Here is an 18,964-nt window from a genome sequence, read left to right on the forward strand (position 1 = left end):
AAGTAAAATTGGACTTTATATGGTACATTTTTAACATTTTTCATTTTATATTATTTTATATATGTGCATATTAATGGCTACATAACAGATTATATCCTTCTTGTTGGAATATAATCTGTAGAGGAGAAAAGTATTGTAAAATCAAATACCCCATGTCTTTGGAATTCCACTACAACAGCAATATTATTGACTTGAAGTTAATGTACAGATATTTAATTTCAAGGGGGAAAAAAAAACAAACACGTTATGTTGCTTTTAGCACTGACAAAAATATAGAAATTATCAATACTGAAACACTCAGGTAGTTCCTAGAGACTTAAAATGTCAAGTGTAGTTTATGTCCATAACCATGTAAGACTGCCAAACGTAGGTAAGATGGTATTTTGACACCTTTTTTTCTAAGAGAAGTACCATCTTTAAGAAGGAATGTTGTTGCCAGGGACAGAACATTTGAAGGACCTTTTGAGGATGCCATCAGCACTGCTTTTGGTTTATTTAACCTAGCAAAATGAAATTGCTGAGAAGTTAAAGTTATTCTTTACAGCAAATGTCTATTTGCCACCTATGATAGAAAGTGAGAGTTCTTTAAACCATAGAATAATATTGGCACAAGAAGAATAAACACGGCATTTAGATGTGAAATTAGAACAGATTCCTAAGCACCAGGGCATTTTGGCTCAAAAGGAGAATGATGAAAGTGCAAGAACCCAGCAGCTCTTACACACAGAATGACGATGAAACTTTTGAGAAGAAACATTGCCTGAACTGATGACTTGATTATATATCCACAGTTTATTTTTAGTGCTATCAAATGCCTTCTTCAAATAGCAGTGTTGTGCTATATGCTAGTATCTCATAGACCACCTTGTTTTAAATCCTGAATCATAAGTCAAAAAAAAAAAAAAAAAGAAAAAAACCAAAAGGAGGTAATGTGGTCATCAATTAGATCCAGATAGTCTTGGAGTTACTCAGACACTGAAGAAATGTTTTAGTAACTTAGTTATGATTTAAATGATTTAAATTGTCATACTTAAGTTAATGAAGAAAGGATTTATCAAAGCCCATCCTTTCTTCCCCCCAAAATGACAGTAAGATACATTAGGAACAAAAAATTTGGCCAATCCAAAATGTGTCTGTGTCAGGTATGGATCTGGTCCCGGTTCTGCAGGTATGTTGTGCAGCTGCATGGCAAAAATATCACACATCAGAGCAGAATTTATGATGGAAAGGAATGAAGTATGAGGAGATGTAGAATAAATCTCACCTTTTCCTCCGTTTATTACAACATCTTTCCCACCACCTTTACTTCTCAGATATGTCCTGAGATGCTATACCAGATCAAAGAGAGGGCTGGGATAACACCCAAGCCTCAGGGGCGGAGCAGCTGTTTGTACTCAGCTATAATCTGCAGTCAGCGTGGACTTCTCTTCCAGTTTTAGCATCTCAAGCTCATAATTATGCTGCGTCATTGTCACCTGCGGACACAGTAGAGATCAAGGGTTGCAAGGCTCCCGATTCAATAAAAATACTCGAGGAACACTACACATCAGAAAGCCTTCCCTATGGTGAGCAACACCGGAATGCAGTGCCGGCGCTTGTCAGCGCTGCATGATGCCCGCGAAGCCAGCTTGCTTACTCACAGGGCCTGTGCCCCCGGCTCTTTTCAGGAGGTGCTGCTGCGCAGCGCGAGGCGGAAAAACGGCGGGAAGCGCGGAGCTGGCACCGCCGCGTGCTCGAGGTGACGGCGGGCGAGAACCACGAGGAAGCAGAGCGCCCGCACTGCCCTGCGGGCACGCCCCCGCAGCGGAGGGCGCTCCTCACCGCCAGAGGGCGCCTTGTGCAGGCACGGCACGGCACGGCACGGCACGGCACGGGCGGAGGCGGAGCGAGGCGGGGCGCGGCCCAGCATGCAGCGCGGCGCCGTTTGAATGGCGCAGGCTGTGGGCGCTGGCTCTCGGCTGTAGCTTTCCGTGACAGTCTCTGCCGTCGGCGTGGCCCGGCCCGGTACCATGAGCGGCAGGTGAGCGAGGCCAGAAGGGGCGCCGCGGCGGAAAGGCCGGCTGCAGGAGGTCCCCTGTGGCAGGGCCCCTCCTCGGCCCGGAGCGCGCCCGCGGCGCTGCGAGACGGGCGGGGAGGGGCCGTGGTCGGGCCTTCCGCCGGCGGCTTTCCGGGGCTACTCGCTCGGGCCCGGTGCGGTGCGCCTCCCCGGCCCCGGAGCCGTGGGCGGGCCGCCGCGGCCCGCAGGTGGGAGCGGAGCCGCCCTGCTGGGCTCCGGGGCCCTGGCGGCCTCCCCGCCGGTCTCGGCTGCGCCCGTGTGGGGCTCCACGGGCGGCCCTGCCTCGGCTCCAGCGGGGCTCCGCTTCGGCCTTCTAAAGCGACGGCGTCAGCTGGGAGTCAAAACCGACGTGTGCTCCTGTAGGCAGGCGGCAGGAGCGTGGAAGTGCTGTAGTGCTGCCCGGGGAGGATAATAGCCGGGGTGAGGCCTGCTGACTGGGCTCTGCGCCCTGGGTGTGACAGATGCCTTCCTGCACTGAGGAGGAGAGGGAGGGAACAAGACATCTTCATTTGCTTGAGGAGCCTGTGTTAATTGCCTTCTTAAAAGGACTTCACATCTCGTTTTCTGCTGTGTTGGAGTAGTTTGGCTTGTCATTCAGTGTAGATCTAACAAACTCCAAAGAGTGAAACCAGTTACAGAGATTGTGTGGTAGTGTTATCAGTTTTTTGTTGTTGTTGTTCGTGTAATGTGCTATGCTTTGGAGCAAGGATAAGTCCATTATTTATTTAAGAACTGCCTCTTTCTGGAAGGTGAATGTTGCCTTTCTTACTGCCTTGGTTTTTGTTCTTCCGGTTGTGTAGCTGCAGACAGGGAAGCACAAGAAGGGTGGTTAGCTGTGCTGGGAGAATTAAATGTAACAGATGGCAGGGTAGTGGCTTTCCTCCCTTGCTGGGTGGGGAAAAAAACCAAATTGTTTTAGTTTAAAGCTGTTACTTTATTATTAATCAGTGCATAAATTTGACTAAAATGTCACTAACCTTATTAATTTCTAAACTTTATAACTGAGAACACTTATTATGTCTTAAAAATAGTATTAATGTGGTATCCTTATATAAATACGTTTACATACGTGAATATCCTGTTTTGTAGTGTTATAGTAGTTTATGTGAACTACATCCATAAGTTTTGCAGCTTCTCTTTTTGATGCTTTTCAATTAGAATAATTAGGATGTCTTTTACTTGAATCAATCTGTATCTTGATCCTGGGTAAAGGCTGAGTTTGAATTAAGATTTTTAGACGCTGTCAACATCTCATACTAAAAAGATGTGTAGGGTAACATTAAGGGTAGCATAAAAAGCCACATGATCTCAAGCCATGAGATGTAGGCTCAGGCTGCATTCAGCCTCGTGGGGCTAGGTAAGTACCTGCGACACCATTGGGTTTGGAGAGGAAGGAGTTTCCCGGTTTTCCAGTGCACCTTCTTGGAGTTTGAATTTAATATTCTTGCTACAGATTGGGGTTAAACAGTGAATAGGAAAAAAAAAAACATGACCGCATTTGATTTTTATGGGCGATTTCTTAAAGCTTATTGATGGTATGAATGTGAGAGCTTCAATGTATTAGGGTTCTGTTTCCTATCAAACAGCTGTCAGATAGTTTTAACAATAGAAGTTTTCCAACCTTATTATTCTTAGAGTGTTTTTAGGTGAAAATCAACAGGTAAAAAGCATCTTTTTGTTAGTGGAAGACTACTTCTATGATTCTACTTTCCAGTGCTCGAGCGCTTTTTAAAATGTAACGTGCCTTTAAATTTTACTTCCAGATGCTGAAAATAGCATGGTTCTTTGACCTTTTCTGGACAAAATATTTTTCTAGAAATTAAATGTTCCGCAGTCTAGTAACTGAACGAGTACTCACCCCCATGCCTGGATTCATCCTCACTAAACTTCACTGAACTCCGGCCTGTGGTCACTTCCAGAGCTTCATTATGACTGTTTATGACAGTGGACCCCGTACAAATTCCATGCCTTTGTAGTAGGAAACTGAGCTTAAAAAAATGTAGCAATGGTTAACTTGTCACTCAAGTAGTATTTCTTTACTGCAAACTTAGTCTATGTTAATTTTTTCAAATAAGAAGCTTCGAACTTGGGGGAAAAAAAATGGCCTGACAGGTGGAGTTGGCTAAAACTTGTGCCCTGGTGATCTGTAAGGCTTGTCTTGTAGTGTTGTACAAAAACACTTCATTGATGATAATTCAAGATTTTAAGGAATGCATTTGTTAAGATAATTCAGTGCGTTACTCTTAATGAATTGTCAGAGTATAATTACATAGAAAAGTCTTTTTAAAAAATCTGTTCCGTAATCAAAGCATGTGGAAGGATGTATAATCAAGAGACAGATGGATTCTGTAATATTTGTCGGTCAGACTTAAAATGAAAGGAAATGATGCCAAGTTTACACAGTCTCTTCTACGTCACAAGATAGCGCTAATTTATTTTTCTAGACAAATTACCTTTTTGGAAATAAATTTGGAGTAACCGTTCTTGGAGATTTCTCATGAGACTTTTAAATCTGACAATAATTAGTGAAATTACTTGCTCTTTACTGGTTCTGAGATGTGGCAGCTTCAAATGCCTTCAAAGCAGGCACATCCTCTCTGTGCAGGGTAACAATTAATTGACTTTTCCAGCTGATTCAAATAAGGATTGATGTTGTCATCCTTGAGACTGTGCTCAATGTGCTTGATATAATGTGAGGGGTGGGGGAGAAACACCAGAACATCTGTGATGGCTAATGTACGTGGAATGCTGTAGGAAAAGTAAGCTTTTAAGAATTCTGGCAATGAACAGGATGGGATGCATGATTCCTTTAGAGAATATTGCAGATGACTGAAATGTAACAAATTTACATTTGTTCTGCTGTCATGCAAAGTACTCAAGTTTGTGCACTGTAAGAAATTAACGTTATGTTAAAACATGTGAAGATTACATAACATGCAAAGAAAAGTTTGTCCCCTTCTAGGGGCCATGCCCAGAACATCTGGCCGAGGGGAGGGAGTGGCAGTGTTTGTTAATACTTGCCTTTGACAGTTGTGCACTTGAAAGCCATTTAGTGCTGCCTTCCTTCACATGACTCTGGTGTGACTTTAGAGGTGTATTGCATCTGGGTAAGATCAGAGTTTTCTGAGGGATATTTTTGTGTTGTGTTTTTTTTTTAAAACAATTAGTATGGCGTTAGAGCTGTTAGGAGAACTTTGTCCAGGTTACATCTAGTGACTGGGTAAAGATAACCTGACTTCCCATTACGCATGGTTGCTGTTACACTTGTCCTTCTGTTTCCTGAAAACTGAGGAGAGAGTGGAGAAAGGGTTATCATCTGCTTAGAAAAGCCTTCCAAGGAACAGAGGAAATGGGTGGAATGGGAGTCTGTTAGCGTAATAAACTTGTGCATTTCTGTTCAGATCTACAGTTGTGACAAAGTACACTGCAAAACAGTTTAAGCTTATACGTTAAAGGGCTAAGGCAGAGCTGAAGAGTCATCTTTTTATCCTTAGTTTATTTTTTAAATCATGTAAAGCAGAGGTGTTACGTTGGCCTTAAGAAATAATATAATAGCCTGTTTGGAGCAAATATAGCTAGTTGTACTCATGACAAGGGAATTTTCAAGAAGTTAAGATATAAGTTGTTTGATCTGGTATCAAAAAAAATCTAATGCAATTTTTTAAATTCTCCATATGTATCAAAAAATAGCAGTGGATGGCAATGTCTGACTATTCTAGAATACATCTGATAGTGCTCTTGACCACTTTAATTTCCCGTAAAGCCCCTCTCATTCCCCAGTGTGCCCATTTTTAAGTGCTGATCAATGATCCATATGGAGCACTGGGCAATCCGAGTGATCTAAAGCAAACTGTCATATATTCAGATCTTGTTGTGGGTGGTAATTATTAGCTCGGAGCCTGTAGTTCTGTTTGTGAACGTGGAACTTCCTCACGCCTGCAGACATAGATGCTTTGCTCTACATTCATCTCTAATCTTTGTTTCTGGCTATTGTTCATCACAGTTGTTTAGTTTGTCAGATAACCCTCATCTTTAGTTTCTGGTATAACCTGGTATTGCCAACAGCCTTCATTTATCCCCTTCATGAGGCATTGTATGAATATTTCAAACAGCACATTTTTTTCTGGAGAATTTCAGCAATCTTCACTGTGTAGACCACTTAGTACTGTTAGATATTTCTCCGTGCAGAAACTTTCTCTCATCACTTGATTACTTAATTTCTCAAGAGACCTCAGTGAGGGACTTGTGCGAGCTTTTTGAAATCTCAGGTATGATCTGTCCTTTAGCTCTCCTATATCCCATACTGTACTACTTTCTGTAAATGCGTATCCCATACTGAAAGAATGCCATTAATTTTCCAAAGCAGGACTTGCATCCATCAGTCAGGTTGACTCTTTCACAATACATTATTTGTGTCTACTAATTCTATTCTTAATTGCATTGTTTACCAATTTGTGCAACAGAGATGTCACTGAATCTTCCTTAAGGCAGTCTTTAAATACTGTCTGTAGTTTCCTTTAGGCACACTAGCAGCTCTACAGGAGAGGTTCTGTACCTCTTTTAATTTCTGTGGGTCTGATGCTGTTTATATTGCTCATGTTCACTGCTGCTTCTTTGTCTTCAGATACCCCCAACAGAACAAGTTAAACTTGATAGACCATCCTAAACCGTAGGACAGTGAGCGCAGACGTAAGGAGACATTCAGTAGACGTTCCTTTATATCTGATCATCTGTTGGCCCTTTGGGGTTCCCGTTCCTGGCCTTTTAAGTAGGAGTCCTTACTTTATTGTACAGTTTCAACTAGGAGGCTGGAGGCTTCACATTCTCTCATGACATTTTGTCAGTGTGTAATCCTTTTCACTTTTCTTCTTTGGACACATCCAGCTTTATGTAGAAAACTTATCTTGCCAGTTCAGGTATTTTTGACTCGAAGGAGCTTAAGAAAATGACTCAACTACTGAAGCCAGATATACTAAACCAAGTTTCCCTGTTAAGACATTTTGCTCACCTTATGCTGCTTTCCACTTTTAATTAGAATACATTCCAGTTTAACAGTGTTGTTTTTAGGAATCAACTTCTTGCTTTGCATGAAAGTGGATGGTATATGAGATGATTTATTTAACAGGCAAGTAGTAGCTGTTCTGCACTGTTATAAATTCTCATTGTCACAGTGATAGTCACAAACATGATTCTTTAGAAACTGAAGTAATGGACCTTCTTGTATCTGACAGGTTGATTCTGTGGGATTTAACTTCAGTAGCAGATTGTCCTCCCTGTTCTTGTGAAGTGGTTCTGAAAACCACTTGACTGTATATACATACTGGTCATCTGTGAAATAGAGATTTTTTTTTTTGCACAAGTAATACCCAAGTGATATGCTGAGGAGAAATTGTGGGAAGGATTTGCCAACAAGGTATGGGGAGGTATCTAACCTTTTTTTTTTTTTTTAATTCTGGTGAAGCTTACCTTATTTACCTGTCTTTCCTCATTTGGGAACAATTGAGAGACCCACTGTATTTATTTAGAAAGCAGATAAAATAGATTTGGAAGAGAATTCTCATGAATAATTTGTCTTACTCTTGCCATGAATTCTTGCCTGTATGGCACCCTAGAGTGTTGGTGTACTGAACTGGTCTGCAAACAAGATCCATGTTTCTTGGGGATGGAGAAGAGGAGTTTTTTGCTTTTTATGGGAAACTAAAAGCAGGAATTCTGAAGTGCTTATCAGAATGGTACTAATAAGGCTTCCTGCTGATGTTTGCTATACGGTAACGTCTCGGTTTATTTATATAATTGAATATCTTGCAAGTATTTGAACTATTTTAACTGTGTTTGCTAGTTGCATTTGAAGAAAGCTGACAATGTTTTACAAAATATGACCTGAGATAATCTTTCCCTTGAAAATAGGGATTTGAGAGATTATGGCATCTGAAGCTCACAATGTTAAGAAACAGAAAGTATTGCATATTGAAGGTCGTCCTGTTGATCTCCCCAGAAAAAGAATTTCTTCTTCTACTAAAAAGATCATGAAGGAGGTAAGGCATTTGTGTCCTCCAATGAAACTGAAGTAAATATTCAAACAAAAGTTTATAGCTTTGTGCAGTCTAGAACTGGAGACATAGTGCTATTGAGTATGTTTTGTGTTTAGATGTGCAATAGAACTGCAATTATATTATGAGAAATATGGTAATAGGCACACTCAGGGATTGCACAGGTGTATCATGTTGTCCACACGAGCAGCAGATAACAATTTGGTTCTGTTCATCTTTTTTACTGCAGTCTCCTCTGAAAAAGTTCTAGGTTAGGAATTCTCTTGTAAAATAAGTTCTCCCTTGCTAAGAGATGGCAAATCTGAGAGGTGGGGTAGAAGTAGCTGCACTGAAATGGACCTGCCATCCTGTTGTCATACATCTTGATCTACCTCACTGTCTAATGACACAAGTACATTCACTGGACTTTAGCAAGTCGCAAACACTTTCTCATAACTTCTTACCTTTGTTACTGGCTGAAGAAATCTGCTAATACAAGATGGAGTACAGAGGAAGTAGTAGGGAGGTAAGTTTACTATAAGATCACTTGAACCAGTGATAAAGATGCCAATATCATATTTATTGAGGTGATGTATTGAAATCCACCTAGTGACTCAGTGTTAAGAAAAAAGATTTTGGCGCTGTTTTGCTTATGTATGCAACTTAAATGTTATGAATAGTACAGTTTTTGAAGTTGAAATACCAGAAGTAAATGTGTAGTACCTGTTCATATGACAACACATAGTTTTAACTTAATGTCTTAATGTTTTCCGGGTTAGTACGAAAGTTGCTTTTAAAATAAACCAGAATGTCATAATTCAACTCATATTCATTAAATAAAGTACTTAAAACATAGAAGTTTCTTATCAATTCCTAAATGCTTATCTTTATATTCAAATCCTTGCTTAACTTTTAAAGGTTTTATGAATCTCTATGGCATAACCTCAAATGAATATTGTTAGTCCTTCAGGATATTAACTTTCTGTGTGGCCTAATAGGTATCAGGGTGCTTATATGTTTCCTTGAATGAATCTAGGATAATCAAGCTGGTGTTATCTACATCAGCCTTGATTTTTATGTTCTGCTTTGGAGAAATATTTTCTGCTGTCATCTTTCCTAGCATCTGCTAATCTGCTGTATTATTGGCCATGAAATGTATATTAGAGTGACAGGTAATATAACTTTGCCATTGAATACCAGAAGCTTTTTTTTATTAGTCACAGTTTACACTTCTCTGTCAATCTCTCTGATGTCACAATCCTACCTCTTCCAAAGACTCCACAAACCTGTAGTTGACTGTGGTGTTGCAAGGGCAGCTGTATGTCTATATGTCACTGTGAAATACTTTATAGAAATGTTAACGTAGCTGTGCTTCAACAGAATAGAAAAAGTGTCTGGGAGGGAATCTGCGGTAAATTTAGCCCGCAATAAAGCAGTGATGCTGTTTGAGTCTTTTTTAGTAATAGCCTGTCCTTCCTTATTCCCTTTCTCCCAGGATAAGAAATCTCCAAAACAGCTGGCTTCATACACAAACAGGTAGGAGGGTCTTGCTGTTTAGAGTCTGAGGTTTCAGGAGGGAGTGAAGCAGTGAGAAAGAAGCAGTTTAGATTTATTGCGACACCTGAACTGGCACAATGAAAAATCTGAATTGTACTGACGGTGTTTGTTGTTCGTCCATTTCCATAATAATGAGTTTGTGTTTTAAAAAAAAAAAAGCAGGAAAAAAATATTGGTGGTAGATCTTATTTCTGATAACCAAGTTGTTATGAGGCTATATACTGGGGGTAAAATGCTGAAGTAGCTTGTAAGTTTACTGCTGAGTTCATGATGATATATTTTACCTTAATACCAAGTGTTGGCTTAGGTTTAGAATTACCTTTACTAAAATACTGATGTATTTTTGCAGAATAACAGTTGGAAAAACGGTGACCAGTCCCTTATCTCTCTTCAAAGCAGTACATTGTAAAAGAAAAGTCCATTGTTATACTGCAAAGCCTTGTTATAAGAAGAAACAGTTCCCTAAATCAAGGGGCTGTAACATGGCAAATAAAGAAAATGAACTGGCTTGTGCAGGGAATCTGCCAGCAAAACTGAATGACAGTCGTACACACTTGCTGAATTCTAGTGACTCTGGTTCATCTCAAACAGAAGGCCCCTCTTCGAAATACAGCGCATTTTTTTCAGAGGTAAGTTGAGCTGAAAGAAATTTGAATTCAACATAAGTATTTTTAGTAGTTTTTGTATAGTTAGCTGTGGAAGTTTTTGAATAGATTTGTTTTCTTAACATACAGATTGGCTCAGTTTGTGATTTGCAGTCTTTATTCCTCAGTTGACTATGATTCAGTTGCCAACAGTAGTAGTCCTGCCACTTTATCAGCACAAGCTTAGATCTGACATCCTAGTTTAATGTCAGATCATACCAGCACCAAGTGAAAAATATTGTGTTGGCTGGGTTAGATTTCATGACTGAAGATGCATGGCCTCATTTATTTTTGAAGGCATTAGTGTATGGACAGGAGTAAGCTGGTGAGGTTGGATGGGACTGTTTTTAATAGTGTTAGTTTGGTGTCAATGAAAGCAACTTAAATGATTATATAACACTGTTCTTACTGAGATTACTTAAGGAAACCCAAATGTTTGCAGAGCTTTTGAAACTGGCTACAACATCAGACTGATATGAAATAAATGTGTTTTGTGACAGGGCTTTTTAAGTCCTTTTCTGTTGAGGTTTCCCTTTCTTTCAGTGTAGATGTTTTAAACGCCTGCAGACCTCACTAGGTAACAAAGTGAGTCATGGCAGAAGGCATGACATGTAAGACTGTCACCATACTGTCTCTTCATGGCAGCCTCTACTTACAGTACCATGAAGAGAGCGCTCTGGAGGTTACAAGTCAGTGGTACCCTTAAAACACCATTTAAATTAATGCTGATGCTGCATAGGAGATATCGTGGACTTTCTGGGCTGCAAACTCATGCTGCTGGCTCATATTAAATTTTTCATCTACCAGCATGCACAAGTCCTTCTCTGCAGGGCTCCTCTGAGCTCAATCAACTTGTCACTCAGCCTATATTCATGTTTAGGATTGTCCCAACCCAAGCTGAGACTTGGACTTGGCCTTGCTGAATTTTATACAGAGCTTACTCTTTAGCCTGTCCAAGTTCTTCTGGATGGCTTTCCTTTCCTCCAGTACATTGACTGTACTTGATGTCATCTGCAGACTTGCTGAGGGTGCGCTCAATCCCACAGTCTGTGTCACCAACAAATATGTTAAATAATACTGATCCATGTACCAATTCCTGAGGAATACCACTTGTTACTGGTCTCCACCCAGACATTGAGCTGTTGACTGCAACTCCTTGAGTGTGACCATCCAGTCAATTCTTAACCACTGAGTGGTCCATCCATGAAATCCATGTCTCTAAGAGACAACACTGGACAGAAGAAGCAGACAGAAGATGAAGCAGGATTGCACAGAGAAACTGAAGGGCCAGTTTACTGGCAACAGATAATGCTTTAACTGGATTTGAGAGCTATAGGTGATTGTGCAGTGTTCATTCCAATCAAAGATATATTTTAATAAAATACCTAAATTTCAGTTTGAGAATAAGCTTCTTCAGAAACGAACTTTTCTGTCAGGCATGAGTAATTACATGTATTATTCCAAACTAAATTTTTGAAGTTCTCAAAATTGATAAGCATCTAAATAAGCACTTCTCAAAGTTGGTGAGACTTACAGGTTAATGCTTGTGAGTGCTCTAATTATTAGTTATCTCTATTCAGGTGTTTGCAGACCTTATTCTTGCAGATTTTAGGTAATGTAGAAAGTCTCTTGGTGCCTTGTGCCAAGGGAAATTTGTATTCTAAGGCTATTATTAGGATAACTTCTACTGACCATACGGCTGGTAAAATATATTTTCATGTAGTGCATTACCATACTATAGAGCAGCTTATTGTGTCATTGCTGGCTACTTACCTTGCAGTAAATTTCTTTTGTATTCTTAAAAACATACAGGTTTCTCAGGACCATGAAACTATGGCTCAAGTTCTTTTCAGCAGGAATCTGAGGCTGAATGTAGCTTTAACCTTTTGGAGAAGAAGAAGTATAAGTGAACTGGTAGCCTACCTAGTGAGGTAAACTTGAGTCTCTCTTCCTTTATATTCTTAAAGTGGTACCAAAAACCAAATATGATGCAGTCTTTTAGGATTTCTTTAAATCTTGTAACTTAACTATAATTACTTATTAGTGGAAACATAGTTCAACCTATGGTCGACCAGTAACACTTATTTTATCTTTCATGTTTGTAGGATACAAGATCTTGGAGTCGTAGTAGACTGCCTTCCTGTGCTTACAAACAGGTACAAACAAAACACGGGGCATGAGAATGCTCTATGCCCACAGTGAAGTTCTGGCACTTCTGAAACATCTGTTTTTTTTTTAAGTTTACAGGAAGAAAAACCATATATTTCAGTCGGCTGTTGTGTAGATCTTTTGCCTTTAGTGAAATCACTGCTTAAAAGCAAATATGAAGAGTAAGTATCAACTTCAGGTGTCTAAATACTATACCTTCCTGGCTGTGTGGTGCCCACGTGTTTAAAGATGTTTGGTGCTCTGACTCATCTTCCCTCCCACCAACCCTGCCTTTCTTGAGGAAACACCTACCTAAAGGAGCTTCCACGTGAGCCCTTATATTGTTCTTAATAACATTCAGTGGTTTAAAGAAAAAAACTTCCGCAGGGTTGAGAACCATGGGGGAGTTAGTTTTTGACTTCGTGTAGATACATTCATTCTAAACAGTAAAGCACAATGGCAGCAAGGTTTCAACATATTCTGTAACATGAAATCAACAAAACTTCCAAATATAACATAAATAATCTTTTACTACTTTTTAAGAAGAACTTTAGTTTACAACTTAGAAAATGAGAAGATAAGCAATTGTCTAAAATTGAGAATTTGTCTAGGTTTGTCTTCCAAAACAGAAAATGTGTTGCTTTCTAAACTGTATTCTTGCTTGTATGAAGGTATTAGCTGACTTGTGGATATTTGAATTGTGTGAAATATGTTATTGCAGATATGTGATAGTTGGTCTAAACTGGCTTCAAGCTGTCATTAAAAGATGGTGGTCAGAACTATCTGCACATACAGAGAGGGTGGAGGACGGGTGAGTATAGTGCTGGAAAACATTTCAAGTTTCTGCAGCTTATTTCATGTCAAAATCCCTATTAATGCTGATCAACAGGAGAAAGTAGAAGTTTAAAAGCACTTAAGTTCTTTAGTTGTTAAGTCACAAGTGGTGCTTGGAAGCTCGCTTTAAAGATTATCATATTATTGTATTTCTTTTGCTTTTAGCTTCTAACAAATAAAGAATATAGTTATACTGGGGTAGTAAGTGCTGCAGAAGTAAAAAAAAAAAAAGTTGATCTGAGTTTATGATAGTATCAAGACTAAAGCTATGTACAGTATTAAACACCTGTTTCAAGCAAAGTCTGGGAAACTGTAGTATATATGTTAAAAACTATTACTGGTTGTTTTTCAGAAATATGAATATTTTAAAACAACAATTAAGTGAATTATGGGAACAAGAAAATCATCTTACTCTGGTTCCAGGATATACTGGTAATATAGCAAAGGTAATCCAGTTACAGTTGCTGAGTGATCAGTATAGCTATACCATTTATACATGTAGTATTTGTCTTAGTGGATGCTATTTACTCTAAACTACTGAAGGCTAGAACTGTATCAGCTGTTAGAGTATTTTTCACCATGCTCAAGTATATTGCATAGTCCTTACAGAAATCTGAAGTTCTAGTAGTAGTGTGGTTTAGAATGCTAATGATGAATTTTTACCCTTTATTTTTGTCCTTTATAAAGTATCTCTTTAATCAAGTTTAATAAAATAGTAAATAGTAGTAAGCCTTAGGATGTTTAAAAAAAGGGTTCAGATAAGTAAGTAGACTGAAGGACAGATGTTTTCTTTAAAATCTGCTGTACCTCATCTGTGTAAGTGTGATGCAGCAGATTCTCAGTCTGGCAGTGCTGGTAGCATTTGCACGTGAAGTGACCAGGATAAGTGACGGTATGCTAAATTCTAAATCTTTTTCTGGCCTAATGCTTAGAAAGTAGTGATTTTGTGGAGGGCAGAAGAGTGGCTCCATCTGAAGTGAATCCCCTCTTTGCCTTTCTTGGCATACTTACAGTATCAGTTCTGTGTGTGCTGTGTGGTAAATACGTGATGTGCTGTGCATGGTACTCATCTCTCTAAAGGTAGTTTTTCTGAGGCTGGGCACCGAAGGTTACACTGAGCAAGAAACCTCCCTCCCGCTGACATGACTTGAGAAAGGCAGGGAATGACCCATGACATAAAGCAGCCATTTGACTGGAGATAGGGTTAGAGTCAACTTGAAAAGAATTTAAAGATTGCCTGCTTTATTTATACGTGTAGGAGAATTTTACAGTGCTATAGAATTTGTTGCATTGGTGTATCAAGCTAATAAGTTTATTATCCATCTGGGACTGCTCTGGTTCCCTGTCTGGAATTTAGGTATCTCTGCACAGACAACTACATACTTCTTACGGAGTCTCAGACAGCTGAGATGGAGAAGAATCAACTAACTCTCTACTGATAGAGCAATGGGAGCTTACAATATAGATTGCCCAGCTCTTCTGATGGATCAGTGTAGCAGTTATAGCTAGTGTCAATTTTTCTCTAAGATTCTTTCTGTTCATTTGCCTCCTTCTTAAGGTTCACCAGGATAGTTTGTGACCAAGGGCACCTGAACAAGTCAGGAGCAAAGGAATAGCATAAGAATGTTGGAGGGGCGCAGGGCGGGTAGGAAGAATGACTCTTAATAAACATTTCATATACATAATATCACTAAATGATAGTTTTGTATCTTGCCATTAGTGTTTGTGAAGTGAGCAAAGAAACCCTAAGTTGATGGCTTTTGAAAATTAGTCCCACTGTGCTCATAAGCATAGTATAAAAAATTGTTCTTGAAAACATGAGCTAAAAATAATCCTGAACTAGTGAATATTCTGAAATTTGGCCTAAGCATAATTCTTATATTATGGTCCTGATTGATTAACCTATCTCAGACGTACAGTTGATATTACAGCTGTAGGTAATGTGACAAATACTGTCGTTTTTCTTTCCTTCTAGGATGTAAATGCTTATTTATTACAACTATGTTGACGTGATTGAGAAATGATGTGCTTATGTGGTGAAACAATCCCCTGAAATGTTCCTGAAGTATGTACTATTTCTGAAAGCCTTCTGAGAATATTGGTGGAAGAGAACTGAACTGTCAAGCTGTTTAATGAAACCACTAACGAAATCCTAACAATCTACTTCACATTGAAGTGGAAAAATGTCTAGTAGGAGCAAGTTTTACTTCAGTGAGGTGAAAGTGCACTATGAAAACTGTATGCTTTTGCTGCATTTGGGATTCATTCAGTTACTCGGTATTCACTGTTTTCCTACAGCATTGCATAAAAGATGAATTCAACTGGTTCTGCCATCTTTTCTGACTGACATTCATAAAGAACCAACGAAAGCAATCAGCATTAAGAGCTTTTAAGTGTTTATTCACAAGAACTCCAAAATGCACAACTATCTTCCAACTATATTAAAGACAACTCTGAAATATTCAATTACTACTTTGTTTTAATTGAAACTAAAGACATTTTTGTTTGCACTATTGAAAAAATATACAACAACAATGCCTTAATTAATAGTGTTTGAAAAAGCCAATGTGTTGAGATGCAAGTAGCTATTATGTTCAGATTGTGATGAAAAACTGCTAAAAAAAAAAATCAGGGTTTCACATTGTGTAGTTGTTCATGAAACATTGCACAGGTACAAAAAATCACGTATGACAAATATAAATACCTAAAGTTAAGCTTGGATAAACAGTTACTACAAATGTGAGCAGAATGGTGAATATGTTTAACAAATGTTTTTATATTGTATGTGGATTTCTAACATGATATCTTGTTCTGTATCATTTAAACTACATGCAAATAAGTAAATATATTAAATGTATCTACTGTTTTTCTTCTCAAGTTCATAAAAATAATTTCTAGAACAACTTCTTCCACAGTACTTTCTATTGTAGATATTTATATCTATTATTTGTGAAATGTTTACAGCCAGACAAGGCCATTGTTATTCAAGTCACATCATTCATGTTCTACCTCCTTTAAGAAACTGACAAAAAACTTTTGCAAAATCAGTCAATTACTAATCTGATTTAATGATGTCAAATTAGTACTACTTTAAACCGAAAAAAAAAAAAAGCATTGAAAAAACAGTCAGCTTTTACTCTCCTACTGCTGTCCTTTGCTATTTTAATTTAAAAGCTACACATTAGTAGCTCTGAGGGAGTTTTGATTTTTAGGTTTGCTTCTCTATTTTTATCTTCTGGTTAGGAAGCATGCTTTTCCAATTAAAGCATATGAAGTGCCAGTTTTTCACTTAAACAGAAAACAACACCAAATCAACTTTCTAAAAAATGAAAAAAGAATGATCAATACTTGGAAGGGTTATATTCATGCCTAGCATTAAATGAATGCACTTTTACTGAAATGTCAGGCAAAAGACTAGTGTGTTTTGTTTTGCGTTTTTTTTTTTACTTTACAGATGAAACTAATGAAATTTAAACTCGTAGTGATCAACAGCTCTAGGCCTCCTGTTACTTCATTTATATTTGATATATACAATGTTATTGCTGATTTCTGAAGGCCAATTAGAAATCTGTCATCAGAACTTGGTGCTCTTTGGTTATTAGAATATTCTTTAAACCATCAAATGTTTTGTGCTACAGGCCATCAACTACAGGGAAGAATGTTTGAGACATCCCAAGATTGAAACTTTCATTGGGACAATTTCCTGAGATGCATAGCACAACGTAGCTGGAATTATGCATAAGTGGAGGTATTTCACACTGCAAAGATCTTGAGGCAGAACTTAGTGTTTCTCAGAATATTTTTTCTGTCAAGTAAAAATTGAACTACAATACAATAATGTTATTTTCTTTATTGTTCTTTGGAGCACTGAAATATAAAGCTAACAAAGGCTGACTTTGCAGTTTGGGAGGTAACTGCTGGAGCTCTTATGTGGCTTCTCAAGGAGCATACTATTAAGGTGATGGAAACTCAGTTTTTAATTTATCCTGTTTTGTTTATTTTAATAGACAAGGTGAAAAAATTCATGGCCGTATAATTTAGACAATAGAAGAAGTAATCACGAATTAAAATGAAATTGCTACTATTCAAAAACTCAGCTTAATAATAGATGTGAACACAGTCTTATACTGAACTCTGCATATGGCCATGGATTTTACAATATATAGCTGTGGATGGTGCTTTTTTTTAATGACAAGGTAAAATTGTCCTTAGGATTATTATTGATGAGTAATAAAATAATGGATTTTTTAACTGCCAAAAGTTGTATTTTGACAGCATTGATAATACAATATTAAACTTTAAGTCATTAGTATCTGTGCCTTATTTAAAATGATCTTGTTTGTTCAGAAAGCTTTTACTTGAAGAGTAAACTAGGACTCGCCCTTCTCCTAGGCTGGAGTTACAGAAGCCTTCTGGGGAATTGCCTCAAATTTAAAATGTTTAAATAGATAAATATTTACAAAAAATATAAATATATATAATGTAACCATCAGAGTTTAGGCAGTGCTGAAGAGTGGAGACTGAAAAAGCTACCCCATTAATGAGCTGGGTATAAAGAAGCTAGCATAACCTAACCATTATGTATAACCCCATTTGGAAGGAGTCACACCTGCTTCTCAGTGAAGAGTATTCTGCAGTGGAACACCCTTATATCACACGTAGGTACTGCTGTTCCAGGCTATATAGTAGTGCTGACAAATCATTGGTATTAAAAAATTAGCATCAACTTTTCAGGAGCTTATCTTCTGCAGGGAGATGTAATTTAAGTCATCTTTCTGTTTCTGTGGGCTGCCTTATTGTTATCAGAGGGTGTGGTTTTAATACTTGGGTAGCAAGAGAGGTGAGAGAATAGGAAAGGCCAAAAAATATCACCCCATGCCCTCAACTGTGTGACATCAGTCCCATTACTTTATTTTGTGTATCCTAAAGTAACTTGTATTTTCTTTTTCTGCTATCTGAAGTAGGCAAATTTTGTATTTTATCTATTGCATTGAAAACCAATAAAATTTTTCAAGACAGATGCTAGTATCAGGGTTCTTGGTTATTTTCCTGTCTTGAAGAGGTGGATGTTTTTGTATGCAAGAAATTTTGCATAAGGAAGATTTATCTTGCAACTTACAAATAGTTGCTTTACAATGTTCATCTTCATAGGTCTTCCAGTGTTACAGAAGACTGTATATGCAGAGATCTGCAGCTGTATTTTGTCTCCAGTCTTCTGGTGGAAAGGGAAGCAATCATATGGCTCAGGCAGCTATTTGAGAGTACAAAGCAATGCAAATCACGCTACTGGTGTGAGGCTACTCCAACCTTTGAACGGTGCAAATTCTTCAGTTTACAAAAGCAGTTGGTTCTTGCATGGGGAACTTACTTAAATTGAACTCATGCTCTGTTAGAGGAGGGAAAAAAAGCAGTTCTTAATAGCCTCTGTAAATGTCAGACATAGTTTAACATCTGTCTTTAGTCTACCTTCTTATACGTGATAGTAGTTGTAGGCTACAGCTAAAGAATCACTGAGGGAATAAAGTGAGTGTGCTTGTGTTGCTAGTGCTCATATTATCCTCATATTATCCTTTAATCCTTTATTTTAATTCCCTGTTGAATGCTTTGTTTTCTGCCTTGGAATGAGACTAAATGCAAGATTTGTCTCCACATATTCCCCCCCATACGCTCATTTTTCAGCACTTAATGATGTTATT

At 38.3% G+C, this 18,964-nt stretch overlaps 1 protein-coding gene across 3 annotated transcripts; it reads left to right on the top strand.

The window, feature by feature from the left end:
* On the top strand, window positions 1,876-18,288 carry KATNBL1 (katanin regulatory subunit B1 like 1). 3 transcript variants are annotated; one of them, XM_021402578.1, is made up of 10 exons: window positions 1,877-2,020; window positions 7,964-8,091; window positions 9,581-9,621; window positions 9,992-10,271; window positions 12,099-12,217; window positions 12,392-12,442; window positions 12,527-12,616; window positions 13,156-13,245; window positions 13,621-13,714; window positions 15,244-17,570. In XM_021402578.1, exons 2-10 carry the CDS (start codon window positions 7,978-7,980, stop codon window positions 15,274-15,276), a joined length of 912 nt encoding a protein of 303 aa, XP_021258253.1. In that variant the 5' UTR covers window positions 1,877-2,020; window positions 7,964-7,977; the 3' UTR covers window positions 15,277-17,570. The 3 variants fall into 3 exon arrangements, with proteins under 3 accessions (XP_021258255.1, XP_021258253.1, XP_021258254.1); XM_021402579.1 differs by lacking the exon at window positions 1,877-2,020 and adding an exon at window positions 2,308-2,476 and having other exon boundaries at window positions 15,244-18,288; XM_021402580.1 differs by lacking the exon at window positions 13,621-13,714 and having other exon boundaries at window positions 1,876-2,020.

The sequence above is a fragment of the Numida meleagris genome, chromosome 6 (assembly GCF_002078875.1).
Source record: "Numida meleagris isolate 19003 breed g44 Domestic line chromosome 6, NumMel1.0, whole genome shotgun sequence".
In the NCBI taxonomy this organism is placed as follows: domain Eukaryota; kingdom Metazoa; phylum Chordata; class Aves; order Galliformes; family Numididae; genus Numida; species Numida meleagris.

Bases quoted from the DNA above. Each gene is read 5' to 3' on its own strand.
- KATNBL1 (XM_021402578.1), top strand. From the start codon at position 7,978: ATGGCATCTGAAGCTCACAATGTTAAGAAACAGAAAGTATTGCATATT. The intron at 9,622-9,991 runs GTAGGAGGGTCT...GTATTTTTGCAG, and splicing joins CTGGCTTCATACACAAACAG to AATAACAGTTGGAAAAACGG. The intron at 12,617-13,155 runs GTAAGTATCAAC...ATGTTATTGCAG, and splicing joins CTTAAAAGCAAATATGAAGA to ATATGTGATAGTTGGTCTAA.